We start from the raw sequence: 19,097 nt of genomic DNA on the forward strand, positions 1-19,097 counted from the left end.
CTTCTGGCCACCTTTATGAAGATCCATCTCATAATCAGCCAACGATGGCAGGATCAACCGAAAGCAGGATGGCAACAATGAGAAAGTGGCTCCATCAAGTAATATCATCAGCATCAGGGATGAACAGCAGCCAAGTAGTTCCTCTCCGAGTTCGAAAAGCAAAAGGCAGAGTTAGCAAAGCAGAGTGAGATTACAACCTTCACCGATGAAGAGTAACAATCAAGAATAGTACATAAAGTTGAAAGAGTATAGATATTAACCAACTGTTTCCATACTGCATTCAACGGTTTGCCATAGGAGGGAACTTTAAAGTTGAAAGGGTTTCTTTTTTCTAACAAAAGGAACGTCATGGAGTTGGGAAAAAAAAAAGAAAAAAGAAAAGAGTTCGGATGTTGAGATGTTGGGATTTAAATTGAAGGATGTCACCTCTGGTTCAATGAATGTTTAATTTTCTCAACAATAACAGCACCCATAGAGCTATTAAATTACAAAGCAGAATTAAATGATGCAAAATTATACAGAAGTGGTGATCTGTATTTCATTTTACTCATGCTGCTGATGTACATTTACAACATAAGGGAAAAAAAATGAAAATATACATTAGATCTCAGTAATATGACCTGTAATATTCTGGTTGTCGGAAATCAGGCTTTGGCATCCCCAAAGATGACCCTGCCGCTGACTCAACAAGATTGCGAAGCTCCTTTGCATGGCTAGTCATACCACTGATAGAGTAAGCCTTAATCATGGTTCTATATGTGATCTTATCAGGTTTATATCCTTTTTGCTTCATCATTTCAAGCACCCCCTTCATCTCTGCAAAGCATCCCATCCTACCGTAAGCATCCACTAGACAGTTGAAGAACACAATGTCCAATGTTACATCCGAATTCTCAATGATCCGCAAAACACCAGCGATTTTTTCAGCTTTCCCAGCTTGACCATAAGCCCTTACTAGAGAGCAAAGTGTGACACAACTAGGCTTGATTCTTTCTGACCGCATTAGCCTAAACAAATACTCCACCTGTTTCAAATCACCAGCCCTTCCAAAGGCATCTATCACTACATTGTAGGTAACAATCGTCCACGAGTAATGGTATTTTTGCATATATTCCATTACAGCACTCATCTTCTCGTAGTTTCCAGTTTTTCCATAAGAATCTAGCAGAATGTTGAATGTCTTAATATTGGGCTGGATACCAGCACTCTGAAACTTCTCGTAACACTTCTCCATGGTTTCAATTTGCCCACTGCTGCCAAAGGCTCTAATTGTGGAGTTCATGGTCCAAACATCTGGTTCACAATCCTTCCCTCTAAGCATCTCCACGAGTGTCATTTCCATCTCTTGAAACCTTTCAGTAAACCAAAAGAATTGAGTTACTTTCATGTAAGTGGACTTGAAATTTTGTTATAGACTATAGTGCATATAATTTGGCAGCCAGACAGAGCATATTCCTGAAATCATAGAGAAGGATTAACAAGATACATTTTTGCTTTGCCGTAGGCATCGATAAGGGTGTTGTATGTAACTGTGTTGGGCCTGATTCCCCGACTTGCCATGTCGGAAAGCAAGGCGCGTACTTTATCAAAGGCAAAAACCTGCAGGCATGATTTGATGAGGATGGAGTAGGTCTGCACATCAGGGTGACAAATAGGAGTGTCTTTCATCTCCTCTAAAAGGGAAAATGCTTTATCAAAGAGACCGCTACGACTGTAGGCAGACAAGAGAGCAGTGTAGGCTTCATGGTTCATAACACAACCTTCATCGCTCATAGCCTGAAAGAGCTCATAGGCTTTATCAGGCTGCTTGCATTTCCCAAGCAAAACAATAAGCTTGATGTATATAGCAGCGTTGGGTCTATACCAAAGCTGCTCCCGTAGTAACTCAAAAACCTGAAAAAAGAAATGTGATGACCTTGGTATTATCATTAGAATATGTGCGTGATATAGGAAGCTAAACTTGTTTCTCAAAGCAACAATGAAAAGGAATAGAGAGCACTGTTAGATTTTTAAGATAAAAATTTCAGCATCTCTTCCACTTTAACTTGTTTACAGAAGTGGTTAAGCAAAATTTGAAAAGCAAAAGGAAAACTCAAGATTTCAACCAGACCTTAAGAGCAGATTCCCAACGCAAAGCAGTGATTCTCTCGTGAAGGGCTTCAAGAACAGTCCTCGGAAGCAACTTCTTGGAATTGTTGGGTCCTCTCTTTTTTTCGATAAAAGCCTTGGTGGCCTCTCTTCGCATAATGACGGAAATAGCCTTCCTTGAAGCTATCTTCCTGTTCACTTCTTCTCTCCTCCCTCTCGTCTCTCTCTGCTTCAATTCCTCGGCAATTACAAGTCTTCCCTTTTCTCTTCCTCTCTCACTCACCGTTAAGCTCCTCGTTTCCTCTTCTTCGTCTTCGTTTGGAGCAGATGTTTCGGATTTGGAAGCGGATACGGGCGAAACCCGGAGGGGCTTAAGGCTAGGCGACGGTGGCCGATTGACAGCGGGTAGAAATGTGTGGGGGTGACTGCAGAGAGAGGCCATTTAGATTTGCAGAGAAATTGAGCACCAGAAATATAAGTGAAGTTGGTAAGGTAAATTTTCAGATATTTTCACTGTTGGGCTTTGGTTATTGTATTCGATTTTGGATTGTTTGGGTTTCCCCTAATATTAAGTGTTGTCGAAATCCCCGCTTTACAAGTAGTGTTAGACCTTTAAATCTGTATTCAAACTATTTAATTATATATACCTATATCTTTACAATAGTTTTCTATCTATCTAGTCGGGTTTGAGTTGAGCTTTAATAAAATTTTAGGCTCGATTAATAGATTTGAACTCATCTCAAAAAATAGGTCTAATTTTTTTCCAAGCTCAACCCAAATTATATATGTTAAACTCGATTTCAAACCGACCCGACTTGTATTAAAGCTTATAGTATTGATACTTGCTACGAGGTATCGATACACTGGGGAGGATATTGATACTCAAGAAATATTTCTTTAATTTTTAAAACATTGAGTCTTAAAACGGTATTGATACTTTCGTGAAAGATATCTGGGTTGGGCTCAGACTAATGAAAGTTTATTCGAAGCCTGGCCTATTTTCTAAATAGGTTTTCTTCTTTTTTTGTTCAAACCCTTTTTCTTAGCCTATATTTTTGCTCAAATTATCTTATTTTTTGGGTGAGGACTAACTTGACTCATGGTCAAGTTTAATATTTACTAAGGATTTGGGAGTATTAATCTTACCAGCTTGTCCACTGTTCTTTGCAAAATTGTGACAAAATTTCCGCCTTATATCAAAAGCATATTAGGCTCCGTTTGTTTGCCAGTAAAACGTTTTCCGAAAAATAATTTCTGAAAAATAATTTACTTTTTTGAAAATAATTTACTTTTCTGGTGTTTGGATGAATCTGTGTAAAATATTTTTCGTTGTTTGACAGATTTTTTAAAAATATTTTTCGAAAAAGCTATTTTTACATATATTAATAAATTTATATATATTAATAAATTTATATTTTAAATTGTTTTTATATATTTTGCAATGATTTATTTATAAATAAATAAATCAAATTAAATATATAATAATACTCAATTATTAAGCTAGAATATTAATCGTCATAAATTGAAAACAACCAAAGTCAAATAAATTATTTATAATTGTGTTATAAAAAATAAAAAACAAGGACTGAATAATTATAAATTAGCTTCCAAACTATAATTTATACTAAAAATTAATAATATTATCCAAATACATAATTAGTAGTACACCACATAATAACAACAACATTGTCCAAGTGCATAACTAATTTACACCACATTAAAAGTATCAATATTTTCAACATTGAGAAATTTTTTGAAGCCAAATTTTTCTATGCTTCTTACTTTTAACTAAAAAAACTTTGGCCTCGGATTCATGACTCACTAGATAATCAAACACAGAACAGATGAAGTTATCATCAAATCCTTCTACCTCCATCGACATCACTTCTTCGTAAAGATGTGGTGTCTTACCCGCAGTAAATTGTTCCAAAGCATTAGCAATTTTGCCAAGTTGTTCACCCACAAATTTAATTTGTTCATCAACGGCACTTGCTTGAGCATTTTTTCTTGTACATTTGGATGTGCCAGATGAAGATACTTTTGTTCTTACCTCTTCAGTCTCTTCATTGTTGCAGTCTATAGGCACTAAATCTTGGTTGCTATCATCCAAATCTATATCAACAAATGTTCTAGCAAAACTCCCTGTTGCCATATCTTTGCCAACAACCAAAGTCATTTCATCGTAATGATCAATGATTTTATTCAAAAATGGTTCATACTTCTTGTGTGCCACCTGTTGAATATTATACACAATTAAAATAACAAGTAAAAAAACAATTGAAATATACTTAACATATATAAACATATATTACCTTCACTGCTGCATCATATGTCGCTCTATCACATGTGATCATTTTCATGTTATTATCCCATCCAAAACCACTTTCACCCCGGATTGTGCATATAATCTGCCACTGGTTTTTTACAATCCTCAAATGATTTTCCACATGCTTCACATCACATTGGACTTGAAATCTTTCAGAAATAGCTTCGGCAACTCGATTAATAGAAACTGCTTTGAAAGTATTAAAAGGTTTCTGGGCCTCCTTAGCTAGAATTTCAAAAAAAAGATGTTCCATCAGTTTTGTCCACCTGAATTGCTTGGAGGTCCCTTCTTTGTTACCCTTACCCATTCTACATTAATAATTGTCATTGTCAATCATTTCAATATCTAACAAGCTTAAAACATAATAAATTCAATATCTAACAAGCTTAAAACATAATTAATATCTAACAAATTCAAGACATAATAATTTCAAAATCCAACAAACTAAAATTTCAATATCATTATTCAACCAACATTAACAAAAAAAAAAATTTAATACTAAAACATACATAACATAAAAACAATAACCCTAAGCCCTAAACCTACATAATATTTCTAGCCATATAATCAGTCCACATAGTTTGTGCAATTTCATCTCTCTTAGTAAACCATTCTCTTACTTCTCGCTCTGTAAGAGTTGGTATTATCAAATCAGACTCAGGCTCCTCGTATAGTCCTTGATTAAGTAAATCACTAAGATCAACTCTCATTATATGATTATGAATGATACAACAAGCCAAAATTACATCTACTTGAGTTTGAAAATTCCAAAATGATTTAACATCTAATACACGAAACCGTTTCTTCAAAATCCCAAAAACAAGTTCAATAGTGATTCGCAATGATGAATGACGAAAATTAAATAGTTCCTTTGCATTTTCAATGCCCTGAGCACTAAACTCTTTTAAATGATATCTGACACCATGATATGGGATAATATATCCATTTCGGATGTCATATTCAGCATCAGCAAGACAATATTTACTTACAATTTTACAAAACATAATTAATACTAATAAATTATGAGCTTACTAGAACTATTTGGTATTTAATGATAATTATTACCTTCCAGAATTCTTAATTCTCTTGGGAGTGAAAGTGCATCACTTAAAATACGAGAATCATGTGCACTACCTTCCCAACCAGCTAGAACATAGGAAAATTTCAAATCAAATGTAATGGCAGCCAATACATTTTGTGTCGCCCCCCCTTTACGGCTACGAAATCTTCCTTGAATGCTAAACGGAATGGATGCACGAACATGAGTTCCATCTAATGCTCCAATACAATCTTTAAAATAAGGATAAAACCTTGGATTGTTTTTTTATTTCACTAGGGGTTGACTCATCAGGTAATCTAATAACTAGTTTATACAATTTCAAAATAGCTCTCAATACAACCTTAAAGTAACAGTGAATTGTCTCAGTTGATCTATAATATCTAGATCCAATCACTCGAAACCTTACATTATGACCAATTATATGTAAAAATATAACTACTTGCTCCCTAATATTCACATATTTAGTTGATTGTAACAAATTATTCCTACTAAGAATATTACACAAATTAAAAAGGAAAATCGGTCTCATCCTTATCACATCAATACAATGGTGGTCACCATTATATAAAATACTATTAATATAATATTCTCTTTCATAATCTCGATTCACACAAGGGTGAGAAGTAATTTTCTTCCTAGTTTTTAATTTTTTAATCCAAAGAGCCCCAAAGTTAAAACTGAAGCCACGACTCCGACAATTGCATTTTGATCTTGACTACGATTCATCTACACAAAATAATGCGACACAAATATTTGATCACTACAAAAAAGATGCAAGCTTTTCATAAGATCACATATATGAATAAAGTTACCATGACTAAAGTGCATATATATATATATTAAAACTGATATCTGATACACTAGTAGCCCATGAAGATATCTGATATTCATTTATAATTTTTAATAAAACAACGATATAAGTATCTACACTGATCGGGAAAGTTCCAACATGTTTTCCATGCACTTCCCCTTTTGTTTCCTTTTATTATTATTTTTTTGTCTTTTTCATGTTTAATTGATTCATTTATAGCAATGATATTATATTTAATGTAAGGATTAATGATTTAGATCATATGAATAATTATATATACTGACTACGAAGGTAAAAGAAAAAATTAATTATAATTTATTCTATTTTTATTTTACCATATGAAAAAAAGACACAAATTCTATACTTCTCTGATTATTTTATAATGCCATGCAACTTAAATTTTTAGTAATTAAAAAAATTCTACTTTTCCTTATTGCTAAACCCAGAAAGAGCTTAAGAAATTGCTTCAATTTGTATTGGCTCAATGTTGAATAAGATCAAGAAGGCAAATCTATTGACAAGTTGCAGTACTGCCTCAATATCTTAGTTCATGCACAAACATAAATCAAGCATTCATTGGAAGAAATTGAAGCACTTGAAAAGCTTACTTGCTCCGCCTTTTTCTATTATAGGTAAAACCTCCAAACATAATGGCATTTCCAAAGATCTACCATCAATTCTCTATTGACACTCTATTTTGGTTAAAATATGTTACGTTGCATTAAACTTGCAAGTAAAAAGCACAACAAATACAAGGACATAAGTAAGCAAATGCAGTGAGTGTTAAGGCCAATGTTGGAAACTAAACAATGAAGCTGAATGAAGTCCACCACTGATCTTATGAATTAAAACCAGCCAATAACAAGTCAACTGCCTAAAAGAATTTAAGCACGAAGCTTCATATCTGAACCATGGTACCCATCACGCTTCGCATGGATATTTTATGAACTCCAAAGTAGAATCTTTTTAATTACTAAAAATTTAAGTTACATGGCATTATAAAATAATCAGAGAAGTATAGAATTTGTGTTTTTTCTTATAGTAGATCATATTGTAGTATTAATATAAGTTATAATTAATATAAGTGATATTATATTTATGTAAGGATTAATGATTCATGTTTTTTGTTTCACCCTAAAGGATCACATGGTACCCCTTTTCCTTATTGCTAAACCCAGTTCATTTTATGGATGTAGCAATAATAATGGATCACAATCAACCATACATGACACTGAATGGTCCTATACAGATTATGACACAAGTTGATAGTTTAATAGTTGCCTCCCTTTTAATCATTTTGCACCACTCAACATATCCCACGAAATAAAAGTAAAACAGAAAAGCAAAATCATGATTTGGATTCTAGTAGAGTTCAAAAAGTTATAGATATCATATGCTGTCCTTCAAGAATTTAAACAGGTTGAATGGAAATTGGTGTCAAAGCAAGAATGATGGATACATTTTTAGTTCAACTAGTGCAGCAAAAGCAATAAAAGTGCCATAAGTGCATTAATGAAAATGCTATGAGTTTCAAACTTGCAGAATTACTAGTTCTACTTGACATGGTAAGTAATCACAGTAAATACAACCAATGCAAGTACTATGAATTTGAAACTTGCAGAGAGCTCTAAGCACCAACCTGTTTGAAGAAATGGACGCGCCTCTTACTCACAGTAAAACTCTGGGAAGTCGCTAGTTCGAACTTAAACGTGGCCTACTTGAACTACTTATACAAACTGGTTGCTGCATAACAAAGCCAAATTCATTATAGCATTTCTCTAAAAGACACTCAAAATATTCATTACTGAAGAAGAGGTACTAACAACACTAGCTCAATGCACTTAACTGTTAAGTAATTTCCCCAAAGTAAAAGCAAATCACAAAGTAATGCAATATCAAGCAATTTTATCTATCTATATACTTATTATATGTTACTGGATAAAATTTACAGCAATTTAGCTTAGGGCTCAGAACTCAGATAAAAATTATCGAGAAAATTTTACATTACATAACTACTTTTGTTCATAAACGAATATAGAACCCAAACCACATGAATGTCGATCGAAATTCAGCACCTCCCACTTTTCTTTTTATACTTTTCATTCGTTTGAGAAAGAAAGTGATAATCACAAGAACTTAGCCACCATTTGAAAAAGGTTCAAGCATCTAAAGATGGACAAAGAATTCAATATATACAAGGAAGAACAAACCCGAAAGTGGAACTCAAAGAGATCAAACTGAAAGCCCACAGCAGATCAGAGATCAAAGAAGATAAAATTACTGGATGATGAAAAATTCAAAACAGAGAAAGAGCAAATCGAAATGGAAGTATTCAAACCATTTATCGATGCAAAGAAAAATGCAGCAATTTTATCTCAAGCTAGTAACAGAAATATATATATATATATATATATGGAAGAACAAGAAGTAATAATAAAACAAAACAACAAAAGTAAAAGAAAAAAGAACAAATCTCAAGCTCAGGAATTTCAGGCATAAAATCAAGAATTTCAGGCAAATGTAAAAGATGAATATGAAGAGAGATCAACAACAAAAACAACAAAAACCTGGAAGGGAAGATGAAGAACGGAAGAAGGGGAATGAGCCTCACCTGGATGAAGGAGGAACCGAAAAATGTCTTACAGAAATGAAATCCATAAGACATTTTCGAAAATTAAGGGCTTGTTTTTTTATATTTTGTAATTGATTTTACTTGAGGAAAATATTTTTAGCCAAACAATCACTAAAAAAGGTTGAAAAGCTTTTTCGGAAATTATTTTATTTCCAAACAAACAGACCCTTAGTTTAGTTTTAGGCTGCATTATTACTAATAATATTATTGTAGCGCAAGAAATTATTCATTTTATGTATAAAAAATTTGGTAAAAAGGAATGAGTGATTGTCAAAATAGATTTAAGAACAGCTCACCACGAGTTAGATTAACATTTTATTTGTAGGCATTGGCATTCTTGTGAAGCTGTGGGGCATCACTTTTGTATATTGCAACTCAATTAGAAGGGTAGCCTTTTCGAAAGCTTCAAATTGAAAAGAGGAATCCCCATGGTGATCCCTTTTATCACCCTATTTGTTCATTCTTTGTATAGAGTGTTCCCAGGCTTTTTCTTTTGAGGTGGGCTTGTTATCTTTTGGTCGATAATATAGTTCTTTTTACAATAAATTATATTAATTAAATGGGAGTATCGAATTGAGTTGTCGCTCATTTTAATTGAAGTTCTAGTTATAAGATCAACTTGTAAAAGATTCAATATACTAAAATATTTTTTAAATATTTTTTAACTTTTAAAATTATAAATAAATTGAAAAAAAATTAAATTTTAGAGATTAAAATTTTTAGAATTAGAATTAAAATGATAAATTTTGTAAATATGGAGGTTAAAATTATTATTAAGCCAATAAAATGACATATATTAATTTTTCATCACTCGTTTAATAACAACAAATAGGAAAGTGACTAAGATATTTAATTTCAAAAAATTAAGTGACTAAATCGAAAAAATAATTATTAAGTAACTAAAATAAAACTAAAGGCATAGTTACCCTGATAATAAACATAGATAAACTTCACAAAAACCTTTTACGAAAAAAAAAATTCTAAACAGACTTCGCATACAAGATAAAAACTTTACCGATACGTTTAATCTCAAGCAAGATTACTTTATAAACTTACCTTCAATTAGGGCAACAATTGTTTTATACATTCCAAAGCCTCCGCTAAGAGAAGAAATGTTGCCAAACTCCATCAAGAGATATACATTGTAAAGTATTATACCACACCGAGTTCAACGACTTTAATAAAACTACCATCACATCACCATCAACATATACAACAATCCCATCACATTAAATTATAAAACCAACCTAATAAGTTATCCATATTGACGAGTTCCTTTAAATATCCCCTAAGAAGAATAGATCGACTGCCACATTTTTCTCTCTATTTGGAGTATCTTTCAAATTCTTCATAATTTTTTCTCTTCCAACTCGATGACTTGCAACTCTTGACCCACCAAATGAATTACCTTCTCTCTCTAATCACATTTTTCACAACAATATTACTTTATTTATCATTTGTCCTCAATTAAACTCTAATTCTTGATTCTATCAACTGATTTAAAAAAAGAAAAAGAAAAATGTAAGCGAAAAAGGAAAAGAGAAAGATGATTTGGTTGGACAAACGACCTACTTTCAAGTGATTGTCCCCTCTTTTTCTTTATTTTAATAAATATTTTATTTTGGGATGAAAGAAAGGCAAAGGTGGGAAAAATATGATTGCTGTCTCACATCAAGAAATATTTACTATTTTGTTTCCTTAAAATTTACAGTGTGAACAATTTAATTGTAATGAAAATATTTTCACCACAGTTGTTTCCGTTTTTGTGCTCTGAAGGAATCCGATGTTGATTTATTTTATTTGTAAAATAATGAGGATTTCTTCTTTTAATCACAGTTTTTAATTCAGATCTCCTTTTCTTCGCGTTTTAAACCAAACAAACCCTCCCAATTTTCTCATTCGTCTTTCATTTCCAACATTTCTTTCTCCTAAAATTCTATTTTATTTTTTACTCTTTTTGTTTTATGTTACTCTAATCTAATGCCATGGAGAGTAGTAACCGGAGACTTACGCTTTTCGAGCAGATGTCAGCGGTCGACAACGGCCGCACCACTCTGGCCGCTGCTTTCACTCTCGATGCCCTTTTGGGAAACACTAAACCGCCTCAACAACCGCCGTCTCACAACCGTACGCTTCTGGAGATTATATTAGACGATGGGTCCAACAAAGACAAGAAGAGTTGGAAGGCGTTTCGGGACAAGATCCGGCTCAAGCGACCGGGCTCTGCCTTGACCTCCTCGGTTCATGTTCCGGTTTCCGATGTCAATGTTCAGACTGATAGATCTGAGTTACCGAGGAGCGGTCCGTTTCTTTCCGACCCGGATGACTCGGTTCGGGTTGAGGATGGTGGTGAACGTGCCCCGGTTTCTGACCCGCCGGTTCTGAATTCTCTGCTGTTATTGGCACGGACGGACTCGGACTCGGATCGGTTCGGGCACGATCCGATGCAGCCCTTTAACGATGATTCAGCTGATGTCGGCATGCCTAGTAACGCTCCACCGTTGAGAAGAGTCAAGCCACAAACAGACCGCAATGATTCGAATCGTTTACCTTCCTCGAACACTGCTGTAAACAACATTGACAGCAGCGAGGACGATGACTCTCCTCTGGCGCGTCATGTAACGCGCCAACTGGGAGCGGTATTGGCAGAGGAGAGGGCATTGTCTGCAAGAGAAGCAGCGGAAGCAGCCGCTGCGGCGGTGGAACAAGCTGCAGTGACAGTGAACAATGCTCCACCAGTGTCCGAGGAGCCGGTGAGGATGTCATTAATGGAATTATTGGAAGAAACAAGCCAACAAATGGGGCTGATGGGATCCAGTTACATCATAAGCGACGCCGGTGAAGAGTATGAGAAAGAGGAAGTGACGGATGAAGAAGAAGACGAAAAAGAGGTGGTGCAAAGCAGCGGTGGGATGGAGCACGCTTGTTGCGTTTGCATGGTTAGGCATAAAGGTGCTGCGTTTATTCCATGCGGGCATACATTTTGTCGTCTCTGTTCAAGAGAACTCTGGGTTCAGCGAGGGAATTGCCCACTTTGCAATGGCTCCATCTTGGAAATTCTTGATATCTTTTAATCTATATTTAAATCCGCGTTATCGTTTGTTCTTCATAACAATTTTATCTATTCTTTTTCTTCATTATCAGTAAGGATAACAATAGTTCAAGTCTTCTAGTTTCCAACTTTTGGTTGATTGTCTTGAGGTAGATAGTAAATTATCAAGTTTCAGCGATCCATTTAGAATTTGTCAGTTCAGGAACGCAATGAATGTATATAATCGCTAGGTGGTTGACAACTTGATTACCATGATTATGACCAAGACCCATGGTTTTATCGTTTTCCATTTTGTCCTTTAGGCTAAAAAAACATTTGGAAATAGCTGGAAAGCGAATTGGATGATGCCATGATGATAGTAATATCATGTTCTTGTCTCTATGCTTCAAAATGAATAGAGATGACCAGTGGCCCTGAATATGGGGGTTTCTTTCTTTCTTTCTTTATTTATTTGTATATATGAAAGAAACAAACTGATAGGCTTTGGAGACTGTAAAGCAATGCTGATTTGATGAATTGTTTGGGTGAGAAGCAAAGCTGTATCTGGCTTTGGAACTGATAAAAAGGGATTGCAATGATTTTTGCTCCTCAAAGTGAGAGATTCTGTCATTGAATTTTTATTTAAACAGTAGGTAACAAATTTTAATAAATTAAAATTTGGTATATATTTGTTTATATTGTACTGTATTTTATAACTGTTTATCGAGAAGAGGTGTGTCGAATTGATCGCTAGTCACGTGCTGAGATGTGATTTATTTCATAAATTTTGTAAAATAAAAAGAATGTCAATAATTTATCATAATGCTCTAAAGACAAGAGGACGTTGATGGTAATTAATTTTGCATCGTCTCGGTTCAATCATTTTGTTTCTGCCACGTAATAAGCTTCGGATACATTTTGTCTAAAGTCATAACCGAAGGAATTAAGTAATCAGAACTAAAACATAATCAAAGGTAATTCGTGCAATCATTTTAGGTATCCAATAAGCGGGAAGCTCGAGCTTCAACGTCTTCAAACTCTTGTCTCTACTTATTTATCTATAATGCCAAAATCCACGAAAATAATGGACAGACACCATTAACCTATTCAAAGGTCATGTTAGTGGTGGAAAATTTATCCGGAATATAGGAGAGAAAAGTTAAACTCAATTAGAACTTCAAAATCTGGTTCCAACTTAGTCCATTTTCTACACTGTAATACATATTTTATTTTATTTTATATCAAATAAAATTAAATATATAATACTTGTCTTAAAAAATATGTTAAGTTATCTGATAATATAAGAAAAGACATAAAATTAAGAAATCTTAAATTTAAAATAATATAAATTTTAAAAATAATAATATGGCCTAATCTAAAATAGATTTAGATTAATTGTTTGCTAATATTGACGGACGTAAGCAAAATTTAAGACTCATCTTTTGAATCGAACCTAACTTAAATAAGTATAACTTGTACTAATATCATGCATAGATACAATTTAAACCCAACCTGATCTGACCAATGATAAAAGTTATAGACAGGATACTTGGTTGGGTACAATACGCTTAAATACACTACTGTTCAGGAAAAGCCCTTTGGCTTATATTTATTGAGGTGTGCAGAGGTTCTACCAGCCTATCTGAGAATCAATTTCAACCTACCACAAACCATATGAGGCTCAACTCTGTTGACCAACAAAGGTTCTAAAATACTACCTACCATACTCCAAAGTAACACACTTATTTTCGCAACCGAGAAAGCCATGAGTGCATTACTGAGCCATGGTTTCTAATAATTCTGGAGGCTACTTTAGTTTCTACATAAGAGAAAGCTTAGATGATACAACAAACAGCTTCTATTTTGACCTTAGTATCAAGCAATCACTTGGCTAGATTCTGATGATACAATAAACAGTTTCTGTTTTTCCAAATTTTGGGTTTGTTTCATTCATGCTATAAAATAGAAAGTTACTTCATGATGCAAAGTTGTCCCCATTTGTGGACCAGATGTTCAGAGAAGTTAGTTCTGCATGAGAAAACTAATATTATCATGATCTTATTTCTCTTTTTTTACATTCCATCAGCTGTATCGCATATAACTATAGCTGTAGCATTATTCCCTCATTTTATATATGCTTGAAAATACCTGGATCTTCCTTAAAGCCCTACAAGGGAACATTAAATTCCTTTGTAGTGTCACTCAACTGTCTGCAAATGAACTTTTTGGGAGTTTGATACTGCCAAGACACAGCTCAGGTTGCCTCACTATGTAAACTTGATCGCCAACCTTACCACTTGAATCCTGGTTCCGATACCATGTCCATAGAGCCCAAGTCTCATTCTTCACCTGCAATTCACTTAGAAGTTAGAAAAAGCCAATCAAGGGCTCGCCATTAAATCAAGAAAAAATAAAGCAGAAAAATAATTAAGTACTCCACGTCAGAATTTTTAAACATGTTGTGGAGCATTTCGAATCTAGTTGTCTAATATGACGCTTTCGTTGAATGATAACAGGCTGAAATTGAACTCACAATCTATTTGTTTTGCAAACTAATGTTTTTTTTTTCAGTACGTTTATCTGGTGAAACATTGACTGATTGCTGGATCTATCTAAATTTTCTCTCTATATTTCAGCTGATGTCTGCAAATTTTCCATGCAACTATTGCTACAAGGTGCAGATGTGATGAAGGGCACCACGACAATGTTGTGGACAGTGGCACATACTAAATCAAAGGTCTCTCAGGTGCCTTTGGAAATATTATAAATAAAGCAAATTAGTACGTGGCAAGTTAAAAATCCAAATTCAATATATATAGGAAATTTTTGACAGTTCTATGATGCTTAGGCTGTGGAACATGCAGAAGCAGAGAGACAAAGATGCACAGAAAAAATACCTCCAAGATCCCATGACCAAAGCTACTCTCTCTGAAGGCACTGTAATCAGGTTGCTGGTCCCAACAGAACTTTCCTGCTGCTGGACCGCTAGTGAAGTTTGTTGCACAAAAGCCACCCATATCTTCGTCATGGGTAGATGATGGCTCTGGACAGTTAGCAGCTTCATCAGCATGTTCAATTGCCATTTTTTCACGGTTTCCCCCATCTCCTACTGTGATATGTACTGGTCCACATGGATCTAATGTATAATTGTAAACTCGATTGGACCTCTCATAGGCATGAACCTGTAAATTTTGGAGCGGAGTAAGTTTGACATTTCTAAGAGATAACATATGTTTAGGAGGAAAGGATTTCCCCTCCAAACCCCCAAAGAAAAAAAACCCATACATACATGCATGTATGTGTGCACGCGCGCGTGTGTGTGAATTCAATCTAATGGCTCTATCTGTGAATTCAGATGATTTGATAAAAAATTAAAAATTAGTCCATGACCATCAACTCTTCATGTTCTTTTACTGTTTCAACCTTGATACCATATTGCCTAAATACCAAAGTTGGTTTTCGTGACTTACGTGTCCATTAAAGACTATATCAACACCATAACTGTACAGTAATTCTTCCATTTCCAGCCTCATACATTCTGCTTCTTTATAATGAGCAGTATATGTATTGTACCATGGTGGGTGCCAGGCAGCTACCAGCCATGGTATCATGGATCTATCAACATTAGCTAAGTCTCTCTCAAGCCACTTGTATTGCTTTGCTGCAGAAGAAATAAGTAAAGGTCTTAACAAGGTTTGCACAATAATTTAAAATAAGGAGGGGGGACTCGTGAGTCAATATTATAATTTTTATTCTTCATATTAGCAAGAAAATGGTACATATTCCTAAGATATGTTTACTCTCATAACAGAGTAGAAAATCCCAACTGCTTGCTTTATTTCAAAGAGATTAAAATGCTTGAAACTCTACATTAGTAATAGATTATTATCCTTGATATCATTACGAAAAAGCTTTGTAGAATTATTATACAAGGAGTCAAGGACAGATACTACCTGATTTACTATAATCAACATATGCTCCAAGCATGATAAAATGTATCCCCCCTGCATTAAAGGAATAGTAAAATGGAGATGAAGATTTGCTTTCTTCAGAAGGGAATGCAAATCGCGAACTGTAAGCTACAAAGCTCTGTTTCCCAGCTTGCTCCTCTATTTCATGGTTCCCTTCTATCACCATTATTGGAGTTCTAGAAATTAAACTCTGCATAAACCTGCAGAGAACATTCAATTAACAGAAGTTCAGCCTTTTGGCACGGTTGATTTTAGGCTTAATAAGGTGACTCAACAAACTCCTCTCCTAGCCACAACCAAAAATAGACAAAAAGAAAGGCAATAAATACAAAAAAGAAGGTAATAGTGAATTATCTGACCTGCCCCAGTAATCCCAACGGGGCTGATAGGTCTCATGTATTGGAGTCTCCGGAAATGAGCAATCATAGCAGTCAGAGCCAGTACCATTCGTGCGGTAAAGGTTTGCATAACTTACGTCACCAACTAATAGAACTAGATCAGGCTTGTTGCTTTTCAAATTATGGATAGTGTCAGTTGTATTATATGTTAGTCCAAGATCTCCCACAACTGCTATTCTGTTTGGATAGCTCCTGGGACCAGAAACTGGCATGGTCCTGAAATGGTAGATATCACTCATGGCTGATATTGAGGGATCTCCACATCGATAATAATAGAGTGTGCTGGGTTTCAGTCCTACATTAAAAGGGAAAAAAAGAACACACAACACTCATCCAACGGCTCAAATCACAAGTCCTCACAATAGGGGAGTAAAATGTCTGGGAAGGGCATTTGGGAAATGATTTCTTTTTCAAGAGTAAAATACTTGGAAAAAAATCATTTTCCATCATCTAATAACTGGCAACAATCATCAGGTAACCTTATCCTAGTTTCTTCGCAGAATTCATGCATTATCTTCAGCTCAAACATTTGTGGATATCATAAAAATTGGTGGTAAAAATAACTATTTGATTTAAATCCAACCTGGTTGCTACTATTGCAAACTGCATGATAACTGTAAATTGAATCCAACAACTCCTCCATCAAAAGTAGAAACACTTTACCAATCCAATAAAACAAGAATAAGGCCAAAAGTTTTCATTAAGCTCGTCTCTATTGGTTTTTATTTAATTTTTAACTTTTTTCCAATCAGCAGACCTCTTCAAATACTATCATCACATTGTTGGAACAGAAAAAAATCCGGTGGAACCAGGCATAGTGGCATACTGAATTCCAAGTTAAAATCCATATGATACTGAGTTAAACTAAGGTAACCACTATGTCTCAAACCTGTTAGACGAACATGGTGGATGATTCCAGAAGTGTAATTCTGGAGACCTTCAAAGGGATAAAGTTGGTTGTACACCAAAGAATGACCACTGGCTTCATCAGTTAATGGAACCCTTGACCTCCCATAACGAACCACACTTGCAACAGTATTGGGGTTCAGTGGCTTTATTTTATTACCAACTTGGAATTCCCCTGCCAAACTTTCCAAAAGCTAGCTCACATAAAATCAAGCAATAGACTAGTAATAACAGAAACAGAGACAGATAAAAGCAGATATGCAGCTAAATTTAAAATATCAAACGAAAATTTATGGCAGCTAAACAAATTTGTGTTGTAGCAACCAAAAAGAAAAAAAAGTTTTGCCTATAAATTAAACCAATTCCAAAATCAAAAAGAAAGAAAATTCTCATGATTCTCCTTTTACTTATAGCTTTTGGTATTTAAATTTCATTTTATTTACTTAGAATTTGTTAGAAAAAAAAACAAATGGCTAATAAACAGCGGAGTTCAAACATGGTAAAGCATTTCTTTCATGTAAGAAAATTATATAATATTGTACTTGAAGCTTAAGTAATTGAGTTCATTTCGTTCGTGGCATGCAGATGCATTCCTACTCAAAAAATACTTTCATTTTAACTCTGTTATTTATGAATTATGATTCTATACTTTATACAATCAGCAATCTAAAAAATGGTATTTTACTGGGAGCCAAACAAGCCAGAAACACAATAATAAATAATATAGATAAGATTCGAAGGAGCAACCGGTGATCCATGAGATCCAAACAGAGTCGTAATTGACGGAGAGAGAGACAGAAATCTGCTCGGGCTCGAATCCTTCGACGCAGCGGCGCACACGGGGATCGGTGTCGGGCAAATCGACAGCGTTACCGCGCAAGCTGACATCGTAGGGGACGGTTACGGGTTCGAAAGGCCCGTCGAGAGTGGAAGGAATCAGGTCGTCGTCGATAGCGGTGACGGCGATGGAGACTGAGAAAACGAGGAACCACCGGAACGTCATCGTTAAGAACATCTTCGACTTTCCAGCGAGAGAAATAGCGAGTATGTGAAGAAATGAATATATTTTCCTTTTTATAGAGAAATGAATATATCAAACGTCGGACGATCGGAAATATGATAACCTGACGCGTGGATTTTGCTGGCAGTTACGACAGTTTAGTTTATGAAATTTGTCTGCACTGCGTGTATTAATATTTTTATTTTTCTAGACCCCATTAATTTAATTTAATAATTAACTTAAGCATATTCCTTTTCTCATAACTTAATTTTTTTTTTCTTAAGTGATATTTAAATTATTATTTTTACTTAGTATCGTTAATAGTCAAATTATTAGTTAACTGTTTAAATAAAAAAAACTTAACAAACTATTTTTCTCATTTTAACATTTAAATTTTTTTCACAAATGGTATTTAAATTATTTTTTTCAAATTTATACTTTTATTAGTTCAACTATTTGCGAATCATTAAATTTATTTTTAAAAAGAATATATAAATAATTAATATTTTTCATGTAACAAAATAGATAAAAGGTATTATTTTTCTCGTTTTATGTATAATCTTTTTACTTCAATTTTATTTCCTTTCTTTTATTCTCTCATTTTTTTTGATTTTTTCTATAAATGTGAGTATTTTGAATTTTAAGATTTTCAAAATCGAACAGATGGTAGAACCAACCAGGCCATTAATTTTTGTTTTGATTTTTTGTTCGATTCAATCAAATAAATTATTAGAAAAATCATAAAATAAAAAACAAAACAATATTTAACTCAATTAAAAATGATTAAAAATTATATTATTATAAGGATATTTTATCTTTTCTATTTTTATTATATTATTATGGTACTTTTGTCTTTTTTAAACAAAATTAATAA

General features: G+C 34.1%; 4 protein-coding genes across 14 annotated transcripts; 1 reads left to right on the forward strand and 3 right to left on the reverse strand.

The window, feature by feature from the left end:
• Positions 1 to 513: 513 nt before the first annotated feature.
• Positions 514 to 2,701, reverse strand: LOC108470569 (pentatricopeptide repeat-containing protein At5g48730, chloroplastic). Its single transcript, XM_017771919.2, has 3 exons — positions 2,111 to 2,701; positions 1,487 to 1,893; positions 514 to 1,352 (listed from the first exon to the last, which is right to left on the reverse strand). Exons 1-3 carry the CDS (start codon positions 2,528 to 2,530, stop codon positions 608 to 610), a joined length of 1,572 nt encoding a protein of 523 aa, XP_017627408.1. The 5' UTR covers positions 2,531 to 2,701; the 3' UTR covers positions 514 to 607.
• A 987-nt stretch (positions 2,702 to 3,688) lies between these two features.
• On the reverse strand, positions 3,689 to 10,103 carry LOC108471021 (uncharacterized). 11 transcript variants are annotated; one of them, XM_053021694.1, is made up of 4 exons: positions 9,974 to 10,103; positions 7,925 to 8,028; positions 4,401 to 4,722; positions 3,689 to 4,321 (listed from the first exon to the last, which is right to left on the reverse strand). In XM_053021694.1, the coding sequence occupies exons 3-4, from the start codon at positions 4,719 to 4,721 to the stop codon at positions 3,824 to 3,826; spliced, it is 819 nt and encodes a 272-aa protein (XP_052877654.1). In that variant the 5' UTR covers position 4,722; positions 7,925 to 8,028; positions 9,974 to 10,103; the 3' UTR covers positions 3,689 to 3,823. The 11 variants fall into 11 exon arrangements, 10 of the variants coding, with proteins under 10 accessions (XP_052877654.1, XP_052877657.1, XP_017628068.1 ...); XM_053021697.1 differs by having other exon boundaries at positions 4,401 to 4,639; positions 9,974 to 10,098; XM_017772579.2 differs by lacking the exon at positions 9,974 to 10,103 and adding an exon at positions 9,214 to 9,388.
• A 442-nt stretch (positions 10,104 to 10,545) lies between these two features.
• Positions 10,546 to 12,234, forward strand: LOC108470817 (uncharacterized). The gene has a single exon (XM_017772298.2). It carries the CDS (start codon positions 10,903 to 10,905, stop codon positions 11,989 to 11,991), a length of 1,089 nt encoding a protein of 362 aa, XP_017627787.1. The 5' UTR covers positions 10,546 to 10,902; the 3' UTR covers positions 11,992 to 12,234.
• A 1,631-nt stretch (positions 12,235 to 13,865) lies between these two features.
• Positions 13,866 to 18,408, reverse strand: LOC108473891 (purple acid phosphatase 15). Its single transcript, XM_017775697.2, has 7 exons — positions 17,971 to 18,408; positions 17,207 to 17,398; positions 16,279 to 16,612; positions 15,902 to 16,119; positions 15,419 to 15,609; positions 14,846 to 15,130; positions 13,866 to 14,297 (listed from the first exon to the last, which is right to left on the reverse strand). The coding sequence occupies exons 1-7, from the start codon at positions 18,236 to 18,238 to the stop codon at positions 14,151 to 14,153; spliced, it is 1,635 nt and encodes a 544-aa protein (XP_017631186.1). The 5' UTR covers positions 18,239 to 18,408; the 3' UTR covers positions 13,866 to 14,150.
• Between the last annotated feature and the right edge of the window lie 689 nt (positions 18,409 to 19,097).

The sequence above is a fragment of the Gossypium arboreum genome, chromosome 11 (assembly GCF_025698485.1).
Source record: "Gossypium arboreum isolate Shixiya-1 chromosome 11, ASM2569848v2, whole genome shotgun sequence".
NCBI lineage: Eukaryota > Viridiplantae > Streptophyta > Magnoliopsida > Malvales > Malvaceae > Gossypium > Gossypium arboreum.

What these genes read in the sequence shown, in the direction of transcription:
- LOC108473891 (XM_017775697.2), bottom strand. Translation starts at nt 18,238, where the DNA reads ATGTTCTTAACGATGACGTTCCGGTGGTTCCTCGTTTTCTCAGTCTCC. An exon ending in CGTTGGGATTACTGGGGCAG is followed by an intron (nt 16,120 to 16,278) that starts GTCAGATAATTC and finishes TGTTCTCTGCAG; the next exon opens with GTTTATGCAGAGTTTAATTT. An exon ending in ATATAGTCTTTAATGGACAC is followed by an intron (nt 15,131 to 15,418) that starts GTAAGTCACGAA and finishes CAAAATTTACAG; the next exon opens with GTTCATGCCTATGAGAGGTC.
- LOC108471021 (XM_053021694.1), bottom strand. Translation starts at nt 4,721, where the DNA reads ATGGGTAAGGGTAACAAAGAAGGGACCTCCAAGCAATTCAGGTGGACA. An exon ending in CATATGATGCAGCAGTGAAG is followed by an intron (nt 4,322 to 4,400) that starts GTAATATATGTT and finishes AATATTCAACAG; the next exon opens with GTGGCACACAAGAAGTATGA.
- LOC108470817 (XM_017772298.2), top strand. Translation starts at nt 10,903, where the DNA reads ATGGAGAGTAGTAACCGGAGACTTACGCTTTTCGAGCAGATGTCAGCG.
- LOC108470569 (XM_017771919.2), bottom strand. Translation starts at nt 2,530, where the DNA reads ATGGCCTCTCTCTGCAGTCACCCCCACACATTTCTACCCGCTGTCAAT. An exon ending in GTTGGGAATCTGCTCTTAAG is followed by an intron (nt 1,894 to 2,110) that starts GTCTGGTTGAAA and finishes TTCTTTTTTCAG; the next exon opens with GTTTTTGAGTTACTACGGGA. An exon ending in GCCTACGGCAAAGCAAAAAT is followed by an intron (nt 1,353 to 1,486) that starts GTATCTTGTTAA and finishes GTTTACTGAAAG; the next exon opens with GTTTCAAGAGATGGAAATGA.